Genomic DNA, 24,784 nt, shown 5'->3' on the forward strand with positions numbered 1-24,784 from the left:
TGCAATTTCAGTATATCTCTTCTTATCTTCCTTCAGTCTCATCCTATCCAGCACTCACTGCCTCTCTCCCAATTTTACCCCTGCAACTGTACTATACCTTCTTAGTTCTTGATTCTGCTTCTCCTCTCATTCACCTACTGCTTAACAGTATTTTACCCTCTCCCATTTCTTATTTGATTGGAATCCTGTAGCATTCTAAACCTTCCCTACTCAGGCACTACCTCACTTACCCATAGTTTCCTGCATTTCTGATAGTCTCCTTTCCAGCTTCTCCTTCGATTGTGTCTGCCCGCTCCATTCACCCTACGGGCTCACTCCGCTCCCCTACCCTACCCCCAAATCCCACCCACCCCCAGTAGTTCTACTCTTATACTTTCTAAACCACACCCCTTACTCATCCTGCCTATTATCCACCCAATCAATTTACTCCACCTAGCCACACCCTCCTCCTCCAATTCTTTCACTAGTACTCTCTACTTCTACAGCTGTTTTCCCAAATAGCATCACTCCTTTCTCTACATAGGTCTCTCCCACTCCTACCTCTCCTTCATTACTTTATCCCACCAAACTTCCTCAGTTTTTGTATATTTGCAGTTTATCAACATGCAAACTAAAATAAAAGTCCTCATAACCAACTTAACACTCCTAACTATATTCTTACCTGTTCTGACCTCAGCCTATCTCCTAACCCATTTTGAAAAATCCAAACTGTTCCTCTACAACCTCCCTCCAAGACAAACAACCACTGTTGATATCTTCCACTCCCATAAACACATTAACATCATTTCCACGCCCTGTTATATGTCTCCTCAATACCATCGATGCACACACATAAAGCTTAACAACCTGATTACAAAGAAATGGAAACTCCTAATAAACTATTCACACAACCCCATATCTAAACCACTAAGCCACATACACCCTAATCCAGGCCCTACCATAGCAGCTACAATAAATATCCACTACACATCTTACCTAAACCCGCCTACCTTAAGCAAACTCTCCAACTCTCTACTTATAGCACATCTCAATACCCGTAGTATCAATAACAAAATTGCCCACATTCATGCTCTCCTTGAAACTCACTCCTTTGACATTTTCTGCCTTACAGAAACATGGTTAAAACCAGGAACTAAGGATAATGAAATTATCCCTCCTGGCTAGAACATATTGAGACAAGACCGCTTAAAACATAAGGGCAGGGGAGTCGCACTCCTCTACAAAAATGGACTACAGATCTCCTCTATAACTGAAAACCCACCCTTGCACAATAAGGCTGAAGTCCTAATCTCCAAACTGCAAATCAACCCAAACAAATCCCTCTATGTGATCTGTATCTACCTACCCCCTGGTAATAACAACACTATAATAGAAGATATTCTTAGCTGGGTGTCCTCAACTTACCCTCAAGAAACAATAGTACTAGGTGACACTGACTGGAAAACCATTAATACCACTAACCCTTCCACACATATTAATCTCCATGGTTTTATTCAAACTATCAACTTAACGACCAGAATCAACAAACCAACTAAAAAAGAGAGCACCTTAGACTGGATACTTATAAATAAAGACCCACATATTTATAATGTAGGTACCTTACCAGATGATCTAAGTGATCATATGCTAACATATATAATAAGACAAAAGAATGATATCTCTATCACTCCAGCCTATAGGATAACACGAACAAAGAAACACTTTAACCCTATACTCTTCCAAAATGAACTCAAAGCTTGTGACTGGAAACCTGTAAAAATACTCCCACTAGATGAAGCTGTCAAATATTTTAACTCTAAATTTCTTGCAATCCTAGATGAGCATGCACCCAAACGATCTATTAGAATAAAATCCAAACCAGCCCCCTGGCTAACAAAAGAGATTAGACAAAAAATACTACTTAGAAATAAAGCTTGGCACAATTGGAGATTTAACAGAACCTCCCCTGAAAGACAAACCTTTAGACTGCTGAGAAACATAACTAAAAAGGCTATACTCTCTGACAAAAAGAATTACTATAGTAAGCTACAACAAACACACCACAAGCAGCCTCAGAAATTTTGGACTTACATCAATAGACTCTCCTCAAACCTGGTCACTCTAGCACACCATCCCCTCATGATGCTGATCATAACACTCCACTTCAAATAGCCAACAACTTCAACACCTATTTCACAGAGACCATACAGTCCCTAGCTAGTCAGCTTTCCACTGATAACATGAGGCTCCCTTCTTCTACAGCTGGATCTCTACCAACGTTTAGATTTCATCCTATTTCAACAACTTTCATCTACAAAATCCTACTAAAGCTTAAGCCTTGTACTCCTTCAGCTGACCAGTTACCTTCTGAGTATTTGCAAATAGCAGCGAAAGTTATTGCCTTTCCCATATCCATCCTACTCAATAGAACCATTAATGAAGGCATCATTCCAGACATCTGGAAAATCTCCCACATCATCCCCCTACATAAAGGTGGTAAATCCAACCACTACTCTAATTACAGACCAATAGCTCTCCTATCACCCTTAGCTAAAGTCATGGAAAAATGCATTCACCATCAGTTACTCAACCACCTAACTAAACACAATATTCTGGCTACATGCCAGCATGGCTTTAGGCCATTTCATAGCACTACCACTGCTCTACTATCTTTCACTGACACCATTAATAAGAACCGTAATAACAACATCCTCTCTTCTGCTCTCTTCATCGACCTTTCAAAGGCTTTTGATATGGTTAATCATCCCCTACTTATAAATACTCTTGAACTTCTTGCTCTAGATCCCCCAGTTATACAATGGTTCAAGTCCTACCTTAACAATAGGCAACAGGCAGTTCTCTGGGAAAATAAACTATCATCCCTCCTACCAGTCACCCTTGGAGTCCCCCAGGGCTCCATTTTAGGACCTCTTCTCTTTTCTTTATTCATCAACAACCTTCACATAGCAGTCCCTGAAGCTACCTGCATTCAATATGCTGATGATTCAACACTTATATGTTCTGCTAACTCCACATCTGAACTACTCTATCTAACTCAAAAAGTATTTAACTTAGTAGACGACTGGTTCCTAAAATGCTGCCTTCTTTTGAACGCCAAAAAAACCAAGCTTCTACTCTTTGCACCCACCAGTAGGTCCTCTCCTACTGATTTCTCTATTATATCTAACAACAGTACCCTTATCTCTACCGAACAAACTACCAAACTATTAGGAGTCACAATTGATAACAACCTCAACTTTGATATGCATATAAATAACAGCATTCAAGCAGTGAACAGAAAAATTGGCTCCTTATACAGAATCAAACCCTTCCTAACTCCTCTAGCTAGAACCACCATTGCCCACTCTTCACTTAATCTCAACTCTTTTCTCTATGCTTCTCCTATTTATAGTAATCTAAAAAAAATAATCTTCTCAAACTATCTTACTCCTATAACAATATTGCCAGGTTTGCCACTGGCAATGCATTTCAAACACACCACTGTCTGAATCTTAAGCAGCTTGACTGGCTTGAACTCCCTAACATGCTAACTTTTTCCCTACTCACCATTGCTCACAAAATCTTTTACCAACCTAATAATACTCCAATTCTCACTAAACTCATTACCCCTTATAATAATCTGATTTCTCTACGCTCTTCAGGTAAATTACTTGCTAGTATAAGTAAGTCCAATAACTTGTCAGGCGACAGCATTTTCTCCAATACTGTTGGGAAACACTGGAACTTTCTACCTACTAATCTAACTCTACTTCCATCACTGTCACTCTTTAAGCAAAAACTCAAAATTCACCTAAAATCACACTGGTTATGTCCCTGCACTAACCCTGATTAATTAATTAATTAATTAACCACCACCTTTCTTTTTTTTCTTTTTACTGCCTATGGTTCTACATCTCACTCTATATACCCCTCTGTATGCTAATATCTGGTCTCCGAAAACTTATAACCACAAGTGTTTATGTTAACCAACAATGAACTATAGTGTATCTCACTTATCAAACAATCTCACAGCTATTATATTATTGACCTACTTGTATTTTTACTTAGAGTATGCCTTCTTTTGATTGTATATACCTCTTATTTTTTTTTTGTACTCGTACTTGTTTTTGTTATATAATTGCATAATACTGTTTATACTATGTTGGAGCTTTTCTCCCCGGGCCTCTACTGAAAATGGAAATATATCCAGTTAGACTAGCCCATTCAACAAATGTAAAATAAAATAAAATAAATAAAATGTAATTTGGTAGTCTGTTCCAAGCATCAGCTACTCTATCAGAGAACCAATTAGTGCACTTTTCATTCATATAGAATTTTCTACGGTTATCTGACGATTCTCTAGTACTTTATGATAACCCCAAACATTCCCAGAGGTAGTTGTCCCTAAATGCCCTATATACCTGAATAAGATCTCCACTTAAATATCTGTAAGAGACACTGTACAAGTTCAGATATTTTAGTCTTTTATAATAACTTACATTTTCACATCCATGGATGCCCTTGGTATATTTCCTCTGTACTCTTTCCAGTTTATTCATGCTTGTTTTCCTGTAAGGTTTCCATATTGCTATTCCATATTCAAGTTTGGGTCTAATGTAACTAACAAACAATGACCTCATTATGTTTGATTTCCTAGACTTTATAAATCTTTTTATACAACCTGTAGTTCTATAACTATCATTAGCTAATTGGTTGATATGATTAGAAAAACCTCATAGCTGAATCTACCCATATACCCAGGTCCTTAAATGAGTCTACAGTTTCAATCACTGTGTGCTGTATTAAATATTCACCTTTCAGTTTATCTCTCCCAAATCTCATGTGCTAGATTTTGATGTATTTATCAACATATTATCCTCCTGTGCCCAAATGGTCAATTTATTCAAATTATTTTGCAGACATGCCTTATCTGTAACACTTGTAAAGTTTACCCAATTTCAGGTCGTCAGCATATAGACTGTAGAACACCTCATATGAAAAAGTAAGGTCTGAAAGATACAATCTAAACAAGTAAGGGCCTAGGACAGAGCCCTGTGGGACACCTTGACTGTAATCAAGGATTTCACCTGTCCAGTTGGTGTGTGATACTTGCCATGTCCTATTTGTAAGCCATGCAGCTATCCATCCTATCAACAGTACATCAATACCTAGTTGTACTTATTTACTGATCAGTGTCGTGTGTATGATCCTGTCAAATGCTGAAGTGAAATCTATAGAAATCACATCACACCTTCATTCATAATTGTTATTATATTGTTATAGAGCATCATGTTACAGGTGGTAATAGATCTATTTTCAACATATGCATGCTGATATATGGTTTTGAGTCCCAACCTATACAGTATTACTTTCTCCATTATTTTTCCACAACATGAAAGTAGACAAGGGTCTATATGATTCTGGGTTTGTCCTACTCCCCTTTCCCTTAAAGACAGGTTTAATAAGTACATGTCTCCAATCTTGAGGAATCTCCCCATATTTATATGATCTAGTGAATAATAAATATAATGGTAGTGTAAGTTCTTGCTGAATTGTTCACAGGTCACTGTTACTTATTCCGTCTTCTCCTTGCACTTTGTTTGGATCCAGTTTGCACAGTTTTCTTTCAATATAATCTAATTTGATTCCAGTATCTGGGGTTACCTGGATGTCACTAGGACAACTTATCACCCCTTTTGTGAAGCCAAACTGTTTTGCATAAGATTTTGTAAGTATATCTATAATCTGTTATGTCTGAGAATAAATTTTAGAATCTGCACCCAGTTTATCAATTTCTGAATCTTTACTCCTTCCACATCTTATGTATCTATAAAAAGGTTTCCTATTATGCTCAATATATTTATATAAATTTTCTTCAAAATTTTCTTGATCTTGTCTAACACTATGCTTTATCTGTTTGTCCAGCTTATTTATTTTTTTCAAATTTGCAGTTTGACCTCTCTTTCATCTCTTATATTTTTGTCTCTCACCTTAATCAGGTATCTTGTTCTTATGGAAATATACCCCCCTGATGTTGCATGCCTAGATCCTGATGTTAAACATTTTTTTGACTTTTTGCACTCAATTTCTCTTTCAAAACTTTCCACATTCCATCTGCAGTTTTTCCACTGAACACCTCACTCCAGTTAATTTTATATAGTAACTGTTTTGCTTCCCTATAATCTGTAATTAACCTTCTGTGCATTGGCTTAGATTTGAGTTTGGCAGAATTATCTAGCACCAAATTAATCTTAATAACCCCATGATCACCGCACATCAATGGTGGTAAAACTTGACTTGAAGTTACAGTAATTTCTTTGGGAACACAAACAATATCTAGTATATTCTGTCCCCTGGTATGTTTTTTTTACAATCTGAAGCATTTGTTGTTCCTGAATATACTCTGTGAATAATTTATTTGCTAACGTTGAATCAATATTATTCCAGTCTGTTTCTGGTAAATGTAAGTCCCCAGTTAATATTATTCTTCCCTCCTGTGTTTCATTTAAGACATGTATGAATTCCTCAATGTCATCTGCACTTGACTTTGGTGGTCTATACACTCAAACAATTATTATATGTTCCAAGGTTGTCTTTATTGTCACAGTTGCACAGTCTATAGTATTGGTGTTATCACTGAACATGTAATAATCACAGGTCTCATAGCTATCTTTAATCCCTATCATAACACCTCCACCTGATTTTTTGTTAGAATGTCTGTTACAGTAAAAACATTTATACCCTGTCAGAATCAGTTTCCAGTCGTTCTTTAACCATGTTTCACAAACAATAAAATTTACTAATAAAAAGAACTTTATTATTAATGCTCCTAGCATTAACAACCATCAGAGATGCATCAAATGTTGGTATCTGTGAACGGTTACATTTTTGACCTGGCAAAAATTCTGGCTAGTGTTTGTCAAATATTCAAAACTATCTACTGCAAAAATTCTCTTCCCTGATCTAGACAAATGCGCACCATCTTGTCTGAACACGTGTGCCCAAAAGAAGACTTGAATGCTCTACACATTTCCATTTTTTAAAACGGGACATTTTTTCATGTAGGGGTTTATCCAAAAATATTTTTATTCACAGTGACTTGACTATCCTTTCTACAGGTGATTTTTGAAAAATATGTCCTAACACCAGTACAAGCTATACTATCTAGGAGGGCTGTCAGTTCCTGACTAACAGTCAGAGAGAGAATCTTTGTTGGTGACATCATTTGTACCAACATGAATAAAAACAGATCCATACTTCCTTATATTAAGGTGTTCCAAGGCTTGTTTTACATCTTCTATTTTTCCTCCTGGCAAGCATAACACTGCTCGATGTTCATTATCATCTCTGCAAATACAAGTATCAGTTCCTCTAATAACTGAATCTCCAATTACAAGAAATTCTTTGCTAACCATCTCTGAAGAATCTTCAGCTTCTAATACAGTCATTTCTGCTCTATCAATTGTTACAAAGGATAGATCTTCATCACTATTAGTCTTATTAATTCCACTGTTTTCATTGCGTATTAAATTCTCATTCAGCTGGCATAGTAAATCCACAGCTTGAGCCATGTAGTCAACATCTGTCTTTCTTTTTTTTTTCTTACAGTAATGTTCTTCAGTCCTTCTTCTATACTTCTAAGGCACAAAATATTTTGCTTAATATAACTTCTTCAAACTTCATACAAACTCTAACATCCTTCCCTCCACTCAATTATTCTGTCATTCCTACTTAGATATCATATAGCTGTACAGTTGGATCATGGCCAAATGGGCCAGAACTCCCCTTCCTGCAGCCATTCCAGTGTCCCATTACTTGTCTGTTACAGTTACCATAAACATTGTTCAATGCTGTCAGTGTACACACTATTTTCTTCTTTAATTTTGCATTGATTACAGAGATTTGATTTAAAATCTATCCGCTATAAATTAGGTGCATTTGCACAGTCGTGTGGTAACTTCCACAGAGCTCAGCAGTGCTTTACATGTGTTTCCACTGCATCCAGAGCTGTTCAGGCTATGATATGCATATTTTCTTGTGTTTTTGCACTTCCACTTGTTTTATTCAGTGATCCCCACTATTTGATTGCATTTTGAAAACATTTATTTTACCTTATTTATTTTTTTATTTTACATTTGTTTACTGGGAAAGCCTGACTGGATAAGGGTCCATTTTCAGTGGAGGCCCGGGGAGAAAAGCTCCACAGTACAATATAATACAGTACATGAGAGAGAAGAAAATATAGCATACAGTTAGTATTCATACATAATTTGTTATAAGTTAACAATTCTAGTTAGACAGTCCAGTAGGCAATCATTGAGGTACATAGTGAACTGTGAGGTTTGTAAGGTATATATCAACGGGTTTACAAGCTTTCAGGGCAAATCTGATTATACTTAACTGAACATGTGAAACAATTCACTTGGTATGGATTAACCTGGGGAGTGGCATAAACATAGCCAGTTACTTAAGTAGTAGGTTTTAAGGAATTTTTTGAAATGAGTAGAGGAGGTAGTAGAAGTCACTTGGATTGGTAGTGTGTTCCAGGTTTTGGCAATGGTGCTGGCAAAGAGAGATTTACTAGCATTGCTTTTATGTTGGATGACAGTTATGAGGTTCTGGTTGCTAGATCTTAAGGCTCTAGTGGGAATGTGGGGCTGAATTGAATGCTGAAATGCTGGTGTTAACTCAGGGAGGTAGTAGAGCTTGTGTGCTATACAGAGTTGATTGAGTAGATGTATATGAGGCAACTCAAGCCAGTTGAGCTGTTTTTGGGATAAACAGTGGTGGGACCTATATGAGACTTCAGTAGCAAACTTGGCAATCTTATTATAGCAGGATTCCATTTTATTTAGATTGGTTTAGCGGAGATTAGTCAAGATGGGGAGAGGCATATAGGAGGGTGGATAGTAGGTGAGTCCTAGCGATAGTTGCTTTGGTATATTTAGTCATAAACTGATTGTTCCTGTAGAGAAGGCCTAGCCTTTTATTAACTTTATTGATAGTTTGTGCTATGTGGATGTCGAATTTCAGGTTACTGTCTATTTCTACACCTAGCAGTTTAGTGGGTGTGGTTGGACTGATATGAATATTTTCTTTGGAGTTGATGGTGAAAGGGAAGTAAATAGTGTGGGAAGAAATAGCCAGGGAATTGTTATGGCTAGGCTTGCATAGGCCCTAGGGCCGATAGCCTTGTACCAACCTATGAACCTATGAAATGATTGCTTAGGGGAGGAGATCTGCCAGGGCCAAAAAGAATCAGTTTGTTTTTTTTTTTGGGATTAAGAAGTTTGATGTTAGTGAACCAAGTTTCGGTTAGGGTTTGTAGTTCACTTAGGGTGGGGGCGGTACATATAAGGGTGATATCGTCTGCATATTGTACTTCTGTAGCAGTGGGTGAGGATGAAGAGATCTGGTTAGTAAATAGAGTGAACAGCAGAGGGCCGAGGATAGACCCTTGAGGGACTCCTATGGTTACTGGTGGGGGGGGGGGGGGGGCAATTGGTCCTGCCATAGGACAGCTGTCGATCTGATAAGTAACTGTTGAACCATGATATAGAGGGGGGACTTATATTTAGGGTAGATAGAGTTTCAAGAAGCGTATTGTGGTTTACCATGTAAAAGGGTTTTGATAAGTCTAAGAATATGGAATCATCAAGTAGACCCTTGTTTCTGTGGTGGTTAACTATGTTGGTGAAAGATAGTAGTACTGTTGTGGTACTATGGGAAGGTCTAAAGCCATGCTGGGATATGGAGAGTAGGTTGATATTCTGGAGGTGTTGCATTAGTTGAGTATGAACCACTCTTTCTAATATTTTGGATAAGGGTGATAGATAGCTATTGGGCGGTAGTTGGTGAGGTCTAAGGAGTTACCTCCTTTGTGCAGTGGGATGATATGTGAGGTTTTCCATAAGGTGGGTACTTTGCATTCTGACAGAGCTCTGTTTATGAGAATGGAGACTGGATAAGGCTATAGCTTCAGCTGATATTTGAAGGAAGTCTGCTGGCAGCTTATCAGCTGCTAGAGTGCTTGGTTTAAGCTTCTTAAGGAGTTTAGAAATTGCATTGGTGGACACGGGGTAAAGGTGAAAACTGGGGGTATTATTTTGTATATTAGGGTGGGTTGGGGTAGTTACTGGTGTGGAGCTGGTAGGACTATTATCTTGGACATTAGCAAGGGTCTGGACTGTTTCGGTAAAGAATTTGTTAAACTGTGTTGGAATGTTTTCATGGTTATTTGGCAGCACAGAGGTTGGTGTAGTGGCTTTTCCTGGGTGCAGTATACCATTTATTGTGTTCTAGAATTTTTGGAGGTTGTCAGCATATTTTTCTTGTAGGTTTTTATAGTAGTTAGATTTGTCTAATTTGATTTGTTTTTTGGCTTTGTTCCCGAGCTCTAGATGTTTTGTCTTAAAGTAGTGGTATTATTTTTTGGAAAATGAAACCAGGCCTTGTCCCTTTCTTTCATACCACGGCTTCATCTAGAGATAATTGTTTTAGGGGAGTCCAGTTGCAGCTTTTTAGTGCATTGATGAAATTAGCAGTTATGAAGGTCTTTTTGTTTCTACCTGCTCTGAAGATAGGTTGGCTGATGGTTTGGGATTTGTTCCTAATTAGGTAGGTAGAATGATGGTCACTTAGGGTATATGGAAGACAGCCAGATTGTTGTGCAAAATTGGGGTCAGGTACCAGGAGCCAGTCTAAGATGGAATGGCGTTTGGATGTTTTGTCAATTCTAGTGGGGGTGGTAATAGTTTCGGTAAACCTGTGGAGGTTTATAAAGGCAGTGGGATTATAGCTGGAGCAGTTAAACCAGTCAATATTAAAGTCCCCTAATAGTATGGTTTCATGTGGAAGGGAGTTGGACATCCAATTAGGCAGGCTTTCCATTACAGTGATAAAAGCATAATGTACTTTCATCTGCAAAGAGCTCCCCACCCCCACCCCCACCAGCAGTTATAGTCACTGTTTTGAGTGTGTACACCCTATATTGCTATGAAACAATAAATTGCATATACTTATTATTGGTAGCTTTGGATGAACTACTGTATAAAGATCACTAGCATCATACCATATAATAATTTTTGGGCAGTTTCCAGCTTTCATCTCTTCGTATTAAGTGTTTTATATAATAATTCAGCCATGTGTAGCACAGTTTAAACAGAAGACTATTTATGAGAGCATAAATACCACCCAGTAACATATGCCAAGTCAGTATGCACAATGTCTGCTGATATAAAAGTCATTTGAATAATTCCACATTAAAAAGACAGCAAATACTAATGCGTGAATTACTGCTAGCAAACAACTTTGCAGTCTAGTGCTTCATCTTTAACCTTTGAAGAATAAATGCGTAAGTTACATTAAAATGTTGGTGTGCTGGTGATATTGCCATAACATTTCCTAAACTAAACCAAATATTCTTTAATGCAGTGAATAAAGCTAAACAATTAAAGACAATATAAATAAATGCTGAAGCAGTAGCTTTTGTTGAACAACCCACAAGTCATACAGCAATATCACTGCATATAACATACAATTTTTTTTGGGGGGGGCTTATATTCAAGCAGGATGCCTATATCGTATTTTTGACCTCACTATGCCTTCTCTGTCATCAAGAATAGTTATCTCATTTGATATCACTCAGTATGGGTCTGACCTTGTTGTAGCATAAACCTTCAAAGTCAACAAAGCTGGGTCAGTGACAAATGGAGTCCTATGCAGGGTAATGAATCAGGCCCCCAACAGTTATATACCATTACTTGTCTGTCTCTCCCCAATTACCACAAACACTATGTAAACCTGTTAAAGTATATAAAATTTTCTTCTTTACTTTTAAATTATCACAGAGATTTGGATTTCATTTAAAACTTTTATTTCAAATTTTACTATACTGCGGTGGTGGTGCTGCGGTAGCGTTGTCACCTTACAGTTAGACGTTGCCCATTCGATTCTCAGTTAGAGCGTCTTCTGTGTGGCGACATGCGTGAATGGGCATTCCTTCATTGAAGGTTGTGCGTTAGGCCTGGCAAGCCAGCACGTAAATCTCTACTGCCAATCATTAGTGGACCGGAGTTCCGCTGTGGCGACCCCTAACTGGGAAAAGCCGAAAGACACAAACAAACAGGAAAAACACTGAAAGACATTTTCTAAACAAAACACTCACACATTGAAAACAGACTTAGCCTGAGAAACAGTAAACATCTCCTCCTTTGAAAGTCACATTAAGTGAAAATGCATCAGGCAATCTATTAAGCTACAAGAGTCATTCTCATAGTCATACTCAAATAGCATAAAATGAAAGTACTAATTATTGTCTATGTGAAGGCTGCAGGACTTCAAAAGACAAATGTGTAATGCATTTACTAAGAGCTTGTGACAGCCTGTTGGACACAAGTGTCCTCCTTTCAGGAGCAGGCCAGGAGTACTGCCTGGTGAAGTAACTTGTCAGAGTCACATAAAAGACGAATGAAGGCTGAAGCAATCAAACTAAGTACTACAGGAAGAAACTCTTTAACAGCTCATAACCATAACCCTATGCACTAAATACTATACAAAATTGCTGTTGCCAAAAACACTGCATTTCACACGTTTGCCTGCAAAAAACAAGCTAAATAAAAATGTATTCATAATTAAAATATTAACATTAAACTCAGACTGTATGGTGTCATTTTTTTTCGCAGATAAATAATAAACATACAGCCAGCATTCAACAGAATAAGGAAACCACAGATAACATCCAAAGAATGTGGTTCATATGATGATGATCCTTGTTACTACAATCAGTTTCTTTCCTTTACACCTTAACTACTCTGGTTCATGGGTAGTTGCTAGGTTTGCAGTCCGGGGAACCATTGTTAAATTACTTAAAAAGTCAACAGGACAACTGGTTTTGCATCATGTATTCTATGAACCACAGTTATGAAACTGTATGTTTGACATCAACAGACTGTGATCTTTAGCGTTTTACCACAATAAAGCAAAAAAGAAGGAAGTTGAAGGAAGCCTGGCAGTTGGTGTAGAGGACTAAGATATTAGAACCTATAGCTAAGGTACTGGGCTTGATCCTGAGCAGGTTATTTAAACTACACAGTGCCCCCTAACTGGGGCATTATACACAACAAAAAGCTGCATATGACTCTCCACTTACTGATCCAACATCTACGAAATGTGTGTACTTGCTGATCTAAACTTTCTGCTGCATACCTTTCCTGAGTTTCTTAAGTCCTCCACACTCTCTCACCAAACATGCAATGCAGGAAGTCCCAATCCTACAATTCAACTATCCCTCTCAAGTGTGCTGATGTCTTCCTAAAGTTTCTTCTGCATATCAATCCTGATTTTCATGTCCTACACTCACTGGAGGAAATTTCATAAGTAAAAGTGCTAGTGTGCTGATATTTTCCTCAAATCTACGTACATTATGGATGGTTTCCGGGCTCTGAAAGCTCCAGTGCTTTGCTGAATGGAACCAAGATTTATTTTAAGATAAGAGAGTTTTTTAAACTAAGACAGAGCATTTTTGTTTAGTTTTTTAAAGCCAGGCTGCCCCCCAACAAGCATAGGACCTTAGGCAGCTGCCTAGACCACCTTGTGGTGGATCCAGCTCTAGATAGCTGTAATTATAACACAAATACCTCACTTTATAAATGAGATTTGTCTTGATTTATTGTAAATAATACATGTTACAACTGTATATACTCTATATTTTTGTTAGCTGATAATGATACTCTACACGTGTATTCATTATAATCATGCTGTGTTTCATTAAATGTAATTCCGTTTTTTTTCTCCCAAGACTTAGACTGAAATCGATCACTTGTAATCAGTGATCTTCCCCAGTAAAAAAAAAATTAAAATAAATAAAAATAAATAATATAACACTGTTTTCATTCTTTTGAATATTTTCATTAGGGCATATATTTCTGTTCTTTATACTGTCACATTTTGTTTTAGTAAGCCCTGATTGTCCATCCATACTTCACTGTATATTGCATCTGTGTTTTTCTAGTGATACCAGGTCACTAGATTCTGCACATTTTCTCCTCAGGTCTATGTGACTATATGAGTTGTAAAGCTGTCTTTACACTCACAGAGTTAAGTGAAAACTATATCCTTGCTAACTGATTGCCAGGAGCTAAAAATAAGGCATGTAACAGTAAGGCACAAAAGGTTGTACGACTACTAGCACGGGTATAGGTTTGTTATTACCTACCCCTGAGAAAATGCAGTACAACATGGTGGGATTCTACATGTTTTTTTATCAGAAAAGGAATGATGAATGCATTAATTAATAGGATACTTTCACCAAGTATGTTTTTAAAATATAGGAACAATATGTTAAATATAATAATTGTCTGCATTAGTGATGTCATAATTCGCAAGGTGCTGGTACAGTTTCGTCCCGAAGAGAGAGAGATGTGTGGTTCCAGTTGCATGGTTTGTATTTCACTGACTATGTCGTCTTTTTGGAAATCACAATTGTTTGGCAATCATCAGTCGTGTCTCTGTCTATCTAGATGTCTATCAGTCGCTAGATTTCTATCAGTCTGTCTTTAATTTCTGAATAAAAGTACTTGATACTCCAATAGATTTGTCTATTTCTACCAAAAACTGCAATTAGTTCTTTAATGTTTATTGATTTCTGTGACTGTTTCTCAGTAATTCATAATCACAAATCACTAATGTCATTAACTTTTTATTGGAGTTACAAGACATTAAAGATAACTATTTGCTTACCTTTTACTGGGAAATCTCATTGGTCTTCAGTCATCAGAGGATTTTAACACAAAGGATTAAAGCAGTCATGGAAAAATAGAAACAATTTTGATTATAAAATCATGAAAATATATTTTTATCACATATTTTCCTGCAACATATCACATTTTTCACTGAAAAAGAGAATTATAGTACTGCATTTCATTGCTTTCACCAAAACACATTAAAATATTTCTTAACTGCCTGGTTAGGATATGTAAATATGAGCCATCAGTAAATATCAAACTCTCTTCTTTTACCAATAACTATACTAAAACCCAAATGGCTGAATCTGGCAGTTTGCACTGCCTAATCAGCAATTCCATGCAATAAATACAACCTCAAATGTAACTATCTGGTCAGCAGTTCTGTACAACAAATACCAGCCTAGCCATAAGGAACTGTCATGAAGTTCCTCCTAAAGGACAGAGAGAGCCATCTAAGGGTTAGCTCTTGACAATACAGTACAGGATGGTTGTAAAATGAACTTACATTCTCTTAGGTATTTATTGGGCAATGTGTGATTTATAGCGCTAGTTAACGAAAAGTCCCAGGGGTCCTGTGAAACATCTTCCATTCTAGAATGGTAATGAAATTGTTGTGTTTGCAAGCAGTTGACTGGCTATGTAAGTGCCCGCTATAGTTACATCAACATGCCACTCAGTTTAGTGCTGTATGTTCTATATTTTAAATGAAATATGCTTTCCTGTATGCAGTGATTCCCCATCCTTTCTTCATAAGTGCTTCTACTGTGTTTGTTTAGGTTGCTGCATATCTACAAATGTACTTCCTATCCTACACCACATTTCTTTGCAATGTTTCACCCTTAAAACTATCTGATACAAATTAGACTAACATACAGAAACATAAGTTTTGGGAGCCAGTATGTTCTATTTGGTTTACTACATTTAGCCATTTCTATGGCCAACAGAGAAGTTGTTCATTCATTACTAAACTGATAGTTACATCTTCCCACCCTGACTAAACTTGAAGTTCATTCATATCATGCAATCTTGAAATTCCAAGTATTTTTTAAGCCCAGCTCTTCATCATCATCATCATCTCCCCTTTCATAAAGGCTTTGGGTAAAGTCCTCTTCTCTATCTAAAACCACATTTTAACACTAATCTGCCTTCTCACTAACATTTTCAGAAGTGTCCTTTTCTGTACTCCTTTTTTATTTTGAAAGGGAGCAGTATTAGATCCTGCGAATTCTACAGCATTTTAAAGTGTTAGGGTTCCCTCTCCCAGATACAAATGTACCTTCCCTTAGGGTTTATACATTTTAGCTCTTTTATTCCCATTTTCATATGGATTCTTTTGAAATCAGTCAATTCCTTTCTACTTGCAGGTGTGAAATCTGCAACTGCAGAGACTATTCAAGTATTACCAATTGCTTGCCAGTTGAATAGCAATGACCTGTTTTCAACTAGTAATGTCTCACCGTGCGTGTGTCAGCAGATTGCTTGGTTGACTGTCTTTTCATAGTAGTCATCTACTTCTAGATCTTTTGAAATAACTAATGCAGATAGTTCTCCAGTTTTGTACTTGTTAATACATCTCATGTAGCCTTGCATTGTTGTCCGAGTGTCTATTTGTTCTCTTGACAGCCATGCTAAATTTTAGCTTTTCCTTTTCACACTGTTCTGTGTAATATGACTGATACTGATTTTTCTGTCAGGCATCATAACCGCCTTAATATGTGTCTAAGACATTGATGTCAAGAAATTTACCTCAAGAGCAGAGTGAAGCCAAGCAAAAAAGTGAATCTTCACATCCATGTTAGGAAGACATGACAAGTATTTATGATCGGGACAGATCTGTCCATAATTTTTGTAGTGCATGGTGCTTTATCTGCTCCATGTACTACCAGTTACATAAAAAAGCACAGCAGCATGAAGTGTTCTACAACTCTGAAAACCATAAAACTTAACTTGGGGCAGTCAGACAGTCAGCAATCAGAAGTAGAGTGCCTTTCTGATTATGGAACAGCTTTAAAAACTGTTAGACACTTCACCCTGTCATACTATAGCTTTGTGTGTGTGTGTGTGTGTGTGTGTGTGTGTGTGTGTGTGTGTGTGTGTGTGTGTTCCTTGGAAATAAAACTTAGCAGCACTGAAAGGTGCTTAACAAAACTGTCTTTTTATTGAATTTGGTACACATTATGGCAGTCCATGCATTACACTAAAATTAAAACACCCTATTTTTTATAGAGCAAATTCAGTTTACTATGAACCTCAACTGCTTGATTAATTATACATTTTATCAGGTAAGTGGAGTAGACCATAGGGCACCCATGTCAGCCACTGCCTAGTTAGACTAAAACTGAAAGTACACAATTTGGATTACAGTGAATAAAATGACAAAATAAAAAATATATGACATATATAGAGAGAGAATTAATGGGCAAAACCTGACACAAACATATACATAGGAAGTACAAATACTGCTCAGAAATTCACTCCAGTCCCATCCCTCATGGTGGGCATTCTGTTTTTGTTTTCTCTTTCTGTTTCATACTTTTTGGCTACCCCAGTGCTCCTGTCCATCACTTGGGATAACAGCCTCTCCTACTACCTCTGGACTATCTATGTTCTAAGCCTGCGGCCAGCACAGAACTTAAGGGCACCCTACGGAACATCCCAATGATTGCTTCCATGGCAGATTTTTTTTCATTTATGATCTACCGCTTGGTATCCACCCTCCTCTGTTCACTTGATACATCTTATCATCTTCCCTTTATAGACCATGCCTCCCCCCCAGGATAGGCATGGTCATCCCTCCCTGTCAGCACCTCAGACACCCAAGCAGCTAATGGAACCCTGGTTACCTGGGCCATTGCTAGGCCTTTACTTCAATATGTAGTGGCACCGGTCAGTGAGAATACTGTTTGAAAGTTACAAGGAACACCTCTAGTTCTTCATTCCTGGTCTGTCTTTGCTATGTCCATTACTTTGACAGCCACTTTCACTCCTCAGCTGCAGCTGCAATAGTTTGTAGCAGTTGTTCTACTGTTCCTAGCTTGGCACAACACAGATGTACTCCACACAAAATATAACATTTAGCTCACACTACCCATACTGCTGTTCTGACAGACTCAGGAGAGCTCTAAGGAGATGGGGGATGGTGCTTTGGATATTTTGGGTGACTCAGAAGTGAAGCGCTGGACAAAAGAGTGACTAAACAAGCGGGATTGAAGAATTTATGATGGATGGTGGAGTCAAAGAGCAAGAAGACAGGACTTCAGAAGGACTGAAAGTGACCTCCAAAAGAGAGATACAATAAAAAAATGGGAGGAATGGGCACTGAAAGGTAGGTGATGGAGGACAGGGCAGGGAGGCTCTAATAAATGAAACAGATACTTACCTTCAGAAACATGCCCCTGGGAACACAACATCAAAGCTCTACAAACAATGGGCTGAAATAAAACAATTCCCATGGCAATGATGGATAATGGAGTCAAGGTGGGCATAGGAACAAGCCTCCAAGGTAAGCAATATAGTTGTCATATCTACTTAATGATGTACAATAAACAGAAGTAAGCATATGCTTAATGTCCAAGTCTTAGAAAGAATAAGTGATAATTGCTAATGTATTTACTGAAGGGCATGAAAAGGAATGTATGTGGGGAACAGGGGAAAAGTAAGGTAAAGAACAACCCACAAACAAATGTAACATAAAGGAATAATGGAGGACAGTACCATAGTAAAGAACTATAAAACTGAAAAAAATGTTGGACCATCAACAAATGAAGTTGATGCAGTAGACCAGTGAGCAACAGTAGGGAGGGGAGACCAATGAATAGGAATGTTGTAAAATAACAAGACTGTGATATCAGTACTGGTCTAGCATGCAATGAATTAGTCTGAAGGACACTTGAAGGGAAAAAAGAAATCCTTAAAAGACTTATGTCCAGGATATTACTCATTTACATGCAAGGCTCAAAAGAGAAGGATCCAGAGGCCAGTGAAAAGGAGGAGGGATATGAACATTGGCAGATGCAATTTTCAGCTCGGAAGACAGGTATACTCTAGAGAAGGGTTATGCTATAGGGCTATACTAACTTAGCAGATGAAGAAGTACTATGCACCAAGCTCAGTTGTTTGAACTTGGAGAACTGAATTTTGATAATCGAATATTGACTTCTTGGCCACAAAAGTATAAAATATCTTAAAGAAGGTAAGAGGACAAAGAAGAAACTCTTACTTGTAAAAATGGAAAAGGTTTGTAGCATAGAGGCAGTTCACTTATCTGGTCAGAAATCACACACACACACACACACACACACACACACACACACACACACACACACACACACACACACACACACACACACACACACACACACACACACACACACAAACACACACACACACACACATACATACATATCAGTTGGTCACTCAGTCAATCAATCCTTTTAATGTAACTTAGCATATTCCTTTACCAAAGTATCTGGCTCTGCAGTCCGTGTGTCAGCCTCTGAAGCTGAACAAATAGCAGCTAGTCTACATATCAAAATCAGCAAGCCCCACCATTCTGTTAGTTGTTTCCCACAGTGTGGGTTGTAATCGGCATAACTGTATATGTATGTACAGAGCTATACTTGTTGGTGCTGGGATGTTGATATGTGAACATACCGGGGGTGTACATTGTGACCTTCTTGCTCTATGGTCCAGGGGGCAGTGCTGCATGGGTACTCTGTGTGGCACTGCCAGGAGGAAAGGTGACTGCACCTTCATACATCACTAACAATGTATGAAATTATAGGTAGGTATTAGGCTATCGGCCCTGGGGCTTATACAAGCCCAGCCAAAAAGGTACCCTGGCTTTTGCCACCCAAGAAAATTATTTTTCTGTGCCACTGTCGAGCAGAGCCACAGAGGTGATCCCCGGGGTGAATTTCCTATCTCCCATCCAGTCATCAAGATTTTTCTTGAAGTGTGCTAATGAGGAGCTTTGTTTGATATAGATAGGTAGTTTATTCCAGAGTATGGGAAGTCTCTGGGACAGGAATCTATCCCTCCAGCGTGTTCTGTTTATTGTGGTGACAAGGTTTAGGTCCCTAGAGTGTGTAGCTCAGAGGGATTGGGATTTCTTTAAGTGGAGCATGTCCAACAGCTTTGGGTTTGACATAGCTTTGTATGTTAGGCAGAGATCGCCTCTGAGTAGGCGTTATGCGACAGAGTAAAGCTGGAGTTTTTTGAGACTGTCTGCATAGGGCATCTGTTTGAGGCCAGTAATCCTCTTTGTGAGGTATTTCTGCGACCTTTCCAGTTGTTGTAGATGTCTTGTGAGGTACATACCAAAAGGGGTGTTGTACGCCATAATGTGTCTAATGAGTGATGAGTGGAGGGGAACAATGACCTCTTTTTTTCTGGATGAGATACCTTTTGTGATGAGGCGTGCCTAGTAGAAGGATTTCCTGACCACTGTGGCAATGTGATTATCAAAGGGGAGACTATTATCCACCTGTGTCCCAAGGTCTCTTATCACACTTTCAATGTTAAGTAGACTACCATCTATGTGGTAGTTCATGGGTATAGAGTTTTTACCAAACCGGATGACAATGCACTTTTTGGCATTAAGCTTGAGGCCATGGCTTTGACACCAGACATCTGTCTCAGTGAGGCTCTTTTGTAGAATGTCCACATCGTTAGGAGTTTCGATTATGACTCCTAGTTTGCAGTCATCTGCGAACTTAGTTAGCCAAAGACCTTCTGTGTTGGCCTATACTTAAGAGAAGTAGATACCAAACAGGAGAGGACCCAGGACTGAACCCTGTGAACTCCACTTGTCACTGGTCTGAAGTCGGATTTGGAGTCTGCTACTTTCACAGTGTGGGTTCTGTCAGTAAGCCGTTTGGCAACCCATCTTGTGACATAGCGATTTATAGCTAGTTTAGTGAGTTTATCTATAATTCCAGAGTGGGGGATGGTGTCTAAAGCCTTGGCATGATCTAGATAGGCTGTGTGAACCACCTTACCCTCATCTACAGCTTTGGTGACTGCTTCAAAGAGGTCTATCAGGTTTAGGAGACATGATCTGCCTTTTACAAACCCAAACTGTGTGGGGTCCAGAGTTTGGAGATTACCAATGTCTTTGTTTATGAGTTCCATGATGATATTTTTGCATATACTGGGCAGCAGAGATGGGTTGTCACCTGCCGGCAGTGAACCTTTCGCTAATGAAAGAAAGTGTAGAGATGACTGGGTCAGGTGTAGAGGTATGCAGTGGGATGGAGCTCTTCCAGCTCTGTGGAGACAGAATACATCTGGACTGTCAACAGACATTGTGATACTGCATTTTGAAGGAATGACATGGCAACTTTGCAAAATAATGGACAATGTAGAAGACTTGCCTGGTATGGTCAGATGTTATACAAGTAGGTTGGTGTTACTAACAGAAATGCAAACATGGAGGGAAACAAGGCCATGGAAAGGATAGAGAAGATTCTTCGAATAACAAATAGTTTCATGGTATCCCTCATGGTGGATGTGGACAGCACAGCTGTCCATTATCCATCATCCCTCCATATGAGCAATGAGGCAAGAACTCTACAGATGGTACACATCTGATAAAAGGAGGACTTTTAGAAGTTTTAAATGCCCTAAAACATGCTGCTGTTAATGTAATAAGTGGTGTGCAGTAAAGGTAATGTACGTAGTAATAAAGATCTTTAATTGTGTTTTTATTTGTTTATTTACTGAACTACATTCAAGTTAGGAGACTTGTTCTATGAAGGATATCATTACAGACTTTTGATCTTTCATTTTGGAAATTAACAACTATTGTTAGAACAGTGATGGATGTGCAGGGCATGAGTAATTCCAGCTTGTTTAGAGATGGTTATGAAAACTTCCACAGTTTGCATAATTCTTTTAATAATTTTCATAATCCCTTTATTATGGTAAAATGGAGTGTAACACTGATCTTGGGGGGCATGGGGGGGGGGGCTATACCAGTAGGATGGTCTTACTTTCAGAAACGCAGTAACATGCAGCAGGTTACTGCAAATTAGATAAACATTGAATTGGGGGTTACTGTATTAGTATTAATTTTAATACTCTAATAGTAACACTAATATTACCTAAAAGTAGCTCTTGTGTTACAAAGCAAGGTTACACTCTGCATGTTGACAGGATACGGTAGGCACCTTTAGTGGAAACATAGCAGCGGGATGTATGGGATTTGAGTATAATGGCAGGAGACTAAAAGACATTATTAAACAAAATCATGTATTTATGTCACTAAAACAAACATTGAGTGGATAGTTTAATAACAGCAGGGACTACAAAAGTAGTGGGAGCTAAAGAAAAAATAGGATAAGCAGACGCCCAGACACAAATACTAGCTGTGTAGACAGTATGAATAATAACAGTGCACTAATATTCTAATACTGAGCCTAACAGCTCATTAACTGTAGATCCGGTATGATGGAGGAATTTGCGATCTAAAAGACAACATGACTTTGCGGGAATGAACAGTGAGGCAGTCATTGTGGGATTTACAGGGCTACAGTTATTAAGCTGTGTTTGCAAAATATTATGAATATTAAATATTTTCCATATTTACATTAATTATTCAGAAATGGGGTGTGTTATCATCATATCTGGGGTAGCATATACAACCTGTAGGTATTATTTAGAAATCAGTACTGTAACATAGCAGTTATTGTTAAAGCTTCAAAAGATATAACAGTATGCTTGGTAAAGCAGTTATGAATATTAGCTATATTTGTAGTGCTGCTGTGAGATGCATAGCATTAGGGCACACAATTTTGCCACTTACAGTTGCCATCTAATGTGCATAGTCCTGCAGATAAATACTGTTGTTGTGAAATATTGGGAAAATATCATATGCATAATTTGCATTGATTGTGCAATATCACAGAACAGTAGTGTGCTACCTACTGTTATCACTTGAAACCCCTGCTATGTCAAACAATTCACTCACTGATATGTTAGGTCTATCTTGCATGTTTAGAAAAATATAATCTATTTTTTGAACATAACACTAATACATTCTGGCAAGTAAAATACTCTTTTTCTTTAATAAATCTGAAATATGAATTCAGTGTCAAAAGCTAGGACTTTGATACTAATACCAGTGCACAACCCGTCATCTACTGAACACATTTTGTATTTTACACTTTTTTGTAATCTGCATTGTTCCTTAGATGATGTAAATCATATGAGGTATGCTCTGAGTAGACAACTTGTGAGAAATTGTCTCAGGAAGCAAGTGTTTTCCTGTTTTAAAAGACTTTACAAAGCAAAGGAATTAATTAGCCCACTGCTGCTTGGGGCTTTATGAGTTAAGAGTTATCCTCAATGTAATGCTGCCATCAAGGTATATTTTTCCTCACCTGAAATCTGAATTTAATACTGGTAAAGACATAACTGCCTTCCCTTGAACAGAAAAGTGGACATTAAGTAATCATTTTGGAAAATACTTTTTCTAATTTCTGTAGTATGAGGGAGAAGCATTTCAGAATTAAAAGCTCTCATGTCTAAACCACTTTACACAGTTTTCCACAATGAAACACTGTATCTAAAATCTAATCCTTTTATGTATAAGGCAGTCTCAGCAGTCTACCTAAATCAATTCATCCAGCTTCCATTAGTTTATTGCTAGTTTAGAGAGAGTAGTTAATTCCCAACTAATGCAGTACCTCCTTAAGAATGACCTGCTATCCACATCCCAACATGGCTTCCGTCCCTCCCATAGCACTACTACAGCACTAATCTCCTTTACCAACATTGTCAACTACCATAGAAATAAGGGACTATTTGTATCCTCAATATTTTTAGACTTATCAAAAGCCTTTGATATGGTGAACCATAGTATGCTTCTAGAAACTCTATCTTTCCTTAACATAAGCTCCTCCAACATATCCTGGTTCAATATCTACTTATCAAATCATCAGCAGCCTGTTCTTTGGCAAGAACAACTGTCCCCCCTACTACCTGTAGGCATAGGTGACCCACAAGGGTCCATACTAAGGCCTTTGCTATTCTCACTGTTTACTAACCAGATAGCTTCATCCTCACTCTCTGCTTCAGTAGTGCAATATGCAGATGATACCACTATTATATGTGCCTCCCCCGCCCTACACGAGCTAAAAACCATAACCCCAAACAATTTTTCCTTAGCAGAAGCATGGTTCACTAACATAAAACTTATTCTCAATCCCAAAAAAAACAAACTCATTCTCTTTAACCCTGGTAGATCTCCTCCACTAAATAATGATTTTACCATAACATCTAAAGACAACATACAAATCACCCCAACAACACACACAAAACTATTATGCATTGAAACTGATAATAACCTAAATTTTGACTTACACATAGCCCAAGCAATTAAGAAAGTTAACAAAAAGCTTGGTCTCCTATACAGGAACAGACAGTTCATCACCAAACCTACAAAAGCCACCTTAGCAAGGACTCACCCCTTATCCATTCTCCTCTATGGCTCCCCTATCTTAACTAACCTTCAGCACACTGAATTAAGCAAATCCCCCTGCTACAACAAGATTGCCAAGTTTGCTACCGATGCTTCTCATAGATCCCATCACTGTCTAGCTACCGATGCTTCTCATAGATCCCATCACTCTCTAGCTACTGATACGTCTCATAGATCCAGTCACTGTCTAGCTACCGATGCTTCTCATAGATCACGTCACTGTCTAGCTACCGATGCCTCTCATAGATCCCGTCACTGTCTAGCTACCGATGCTTCTCATAAATCCCATCACTGTCTAGCTACCGATGCTTCTCATAGATCCCATCATTGTCTAGCTACCGATGCTTCTCATAGATCCCATCACTAGCTACTGATACGTCTCATAGATCCCGTCACTGTCTAGCTACTGATGCTTCTCATAGATCCCATCACTGTCTAGCTACTGATACGTCTCATAGATCCCGTCACTGTCTAGCTACTGATGCGTCTCATAGATCCCGTCACTGTCTAGCTACTGATGCGTCTCATAGATCCCGTCACTGTCTAGCTACCGATGCTTCTCATAAATCCCATCACTGTC

At 38.2% G+C, this 24,784-nt stretch overlaps 1 protein-coding gene across 2 annotated transcripts in view; it reads right to left on the bottom strand.

Moving 5' to 3' along the window:
* LOC122794052 (mitogen-activated protein kinase kinase kinase kinase 5-like) overlaps positions 1–24,784 on the bottom strand; it is a 1,947,254-nt gene that overhangs the window by 402,471 nt on the left and 1,519,999 nt on the right. For both annotated transcript variants that reach the window (XM_044062187.1, XM_044062182.1), the window contains exon 17: positions 14,719–14,742. In XM_044062187.1, the coding sequence (XP_043918122.1) occupies positions 14,719–14,742 (24 nt within the window). The remainder of the gene's footprint in view (positions 1–14,718; positions 14,743–24,784) is intronic.

This window comes from Protopterus annectens, chromosome 1.part0, assembly GCF_019279795.1.
Source record: "Protopterus annectens isolate FY-2018-M chromosome 1.part0, PAN1.0, whole genome shotgun sequence".
NCBI classification, from domain to species: Eukaryota; Metazoa; Chordata; order Ceratodontiformes; family Protopteridae; genus Protopterus; species Protopterus annectens.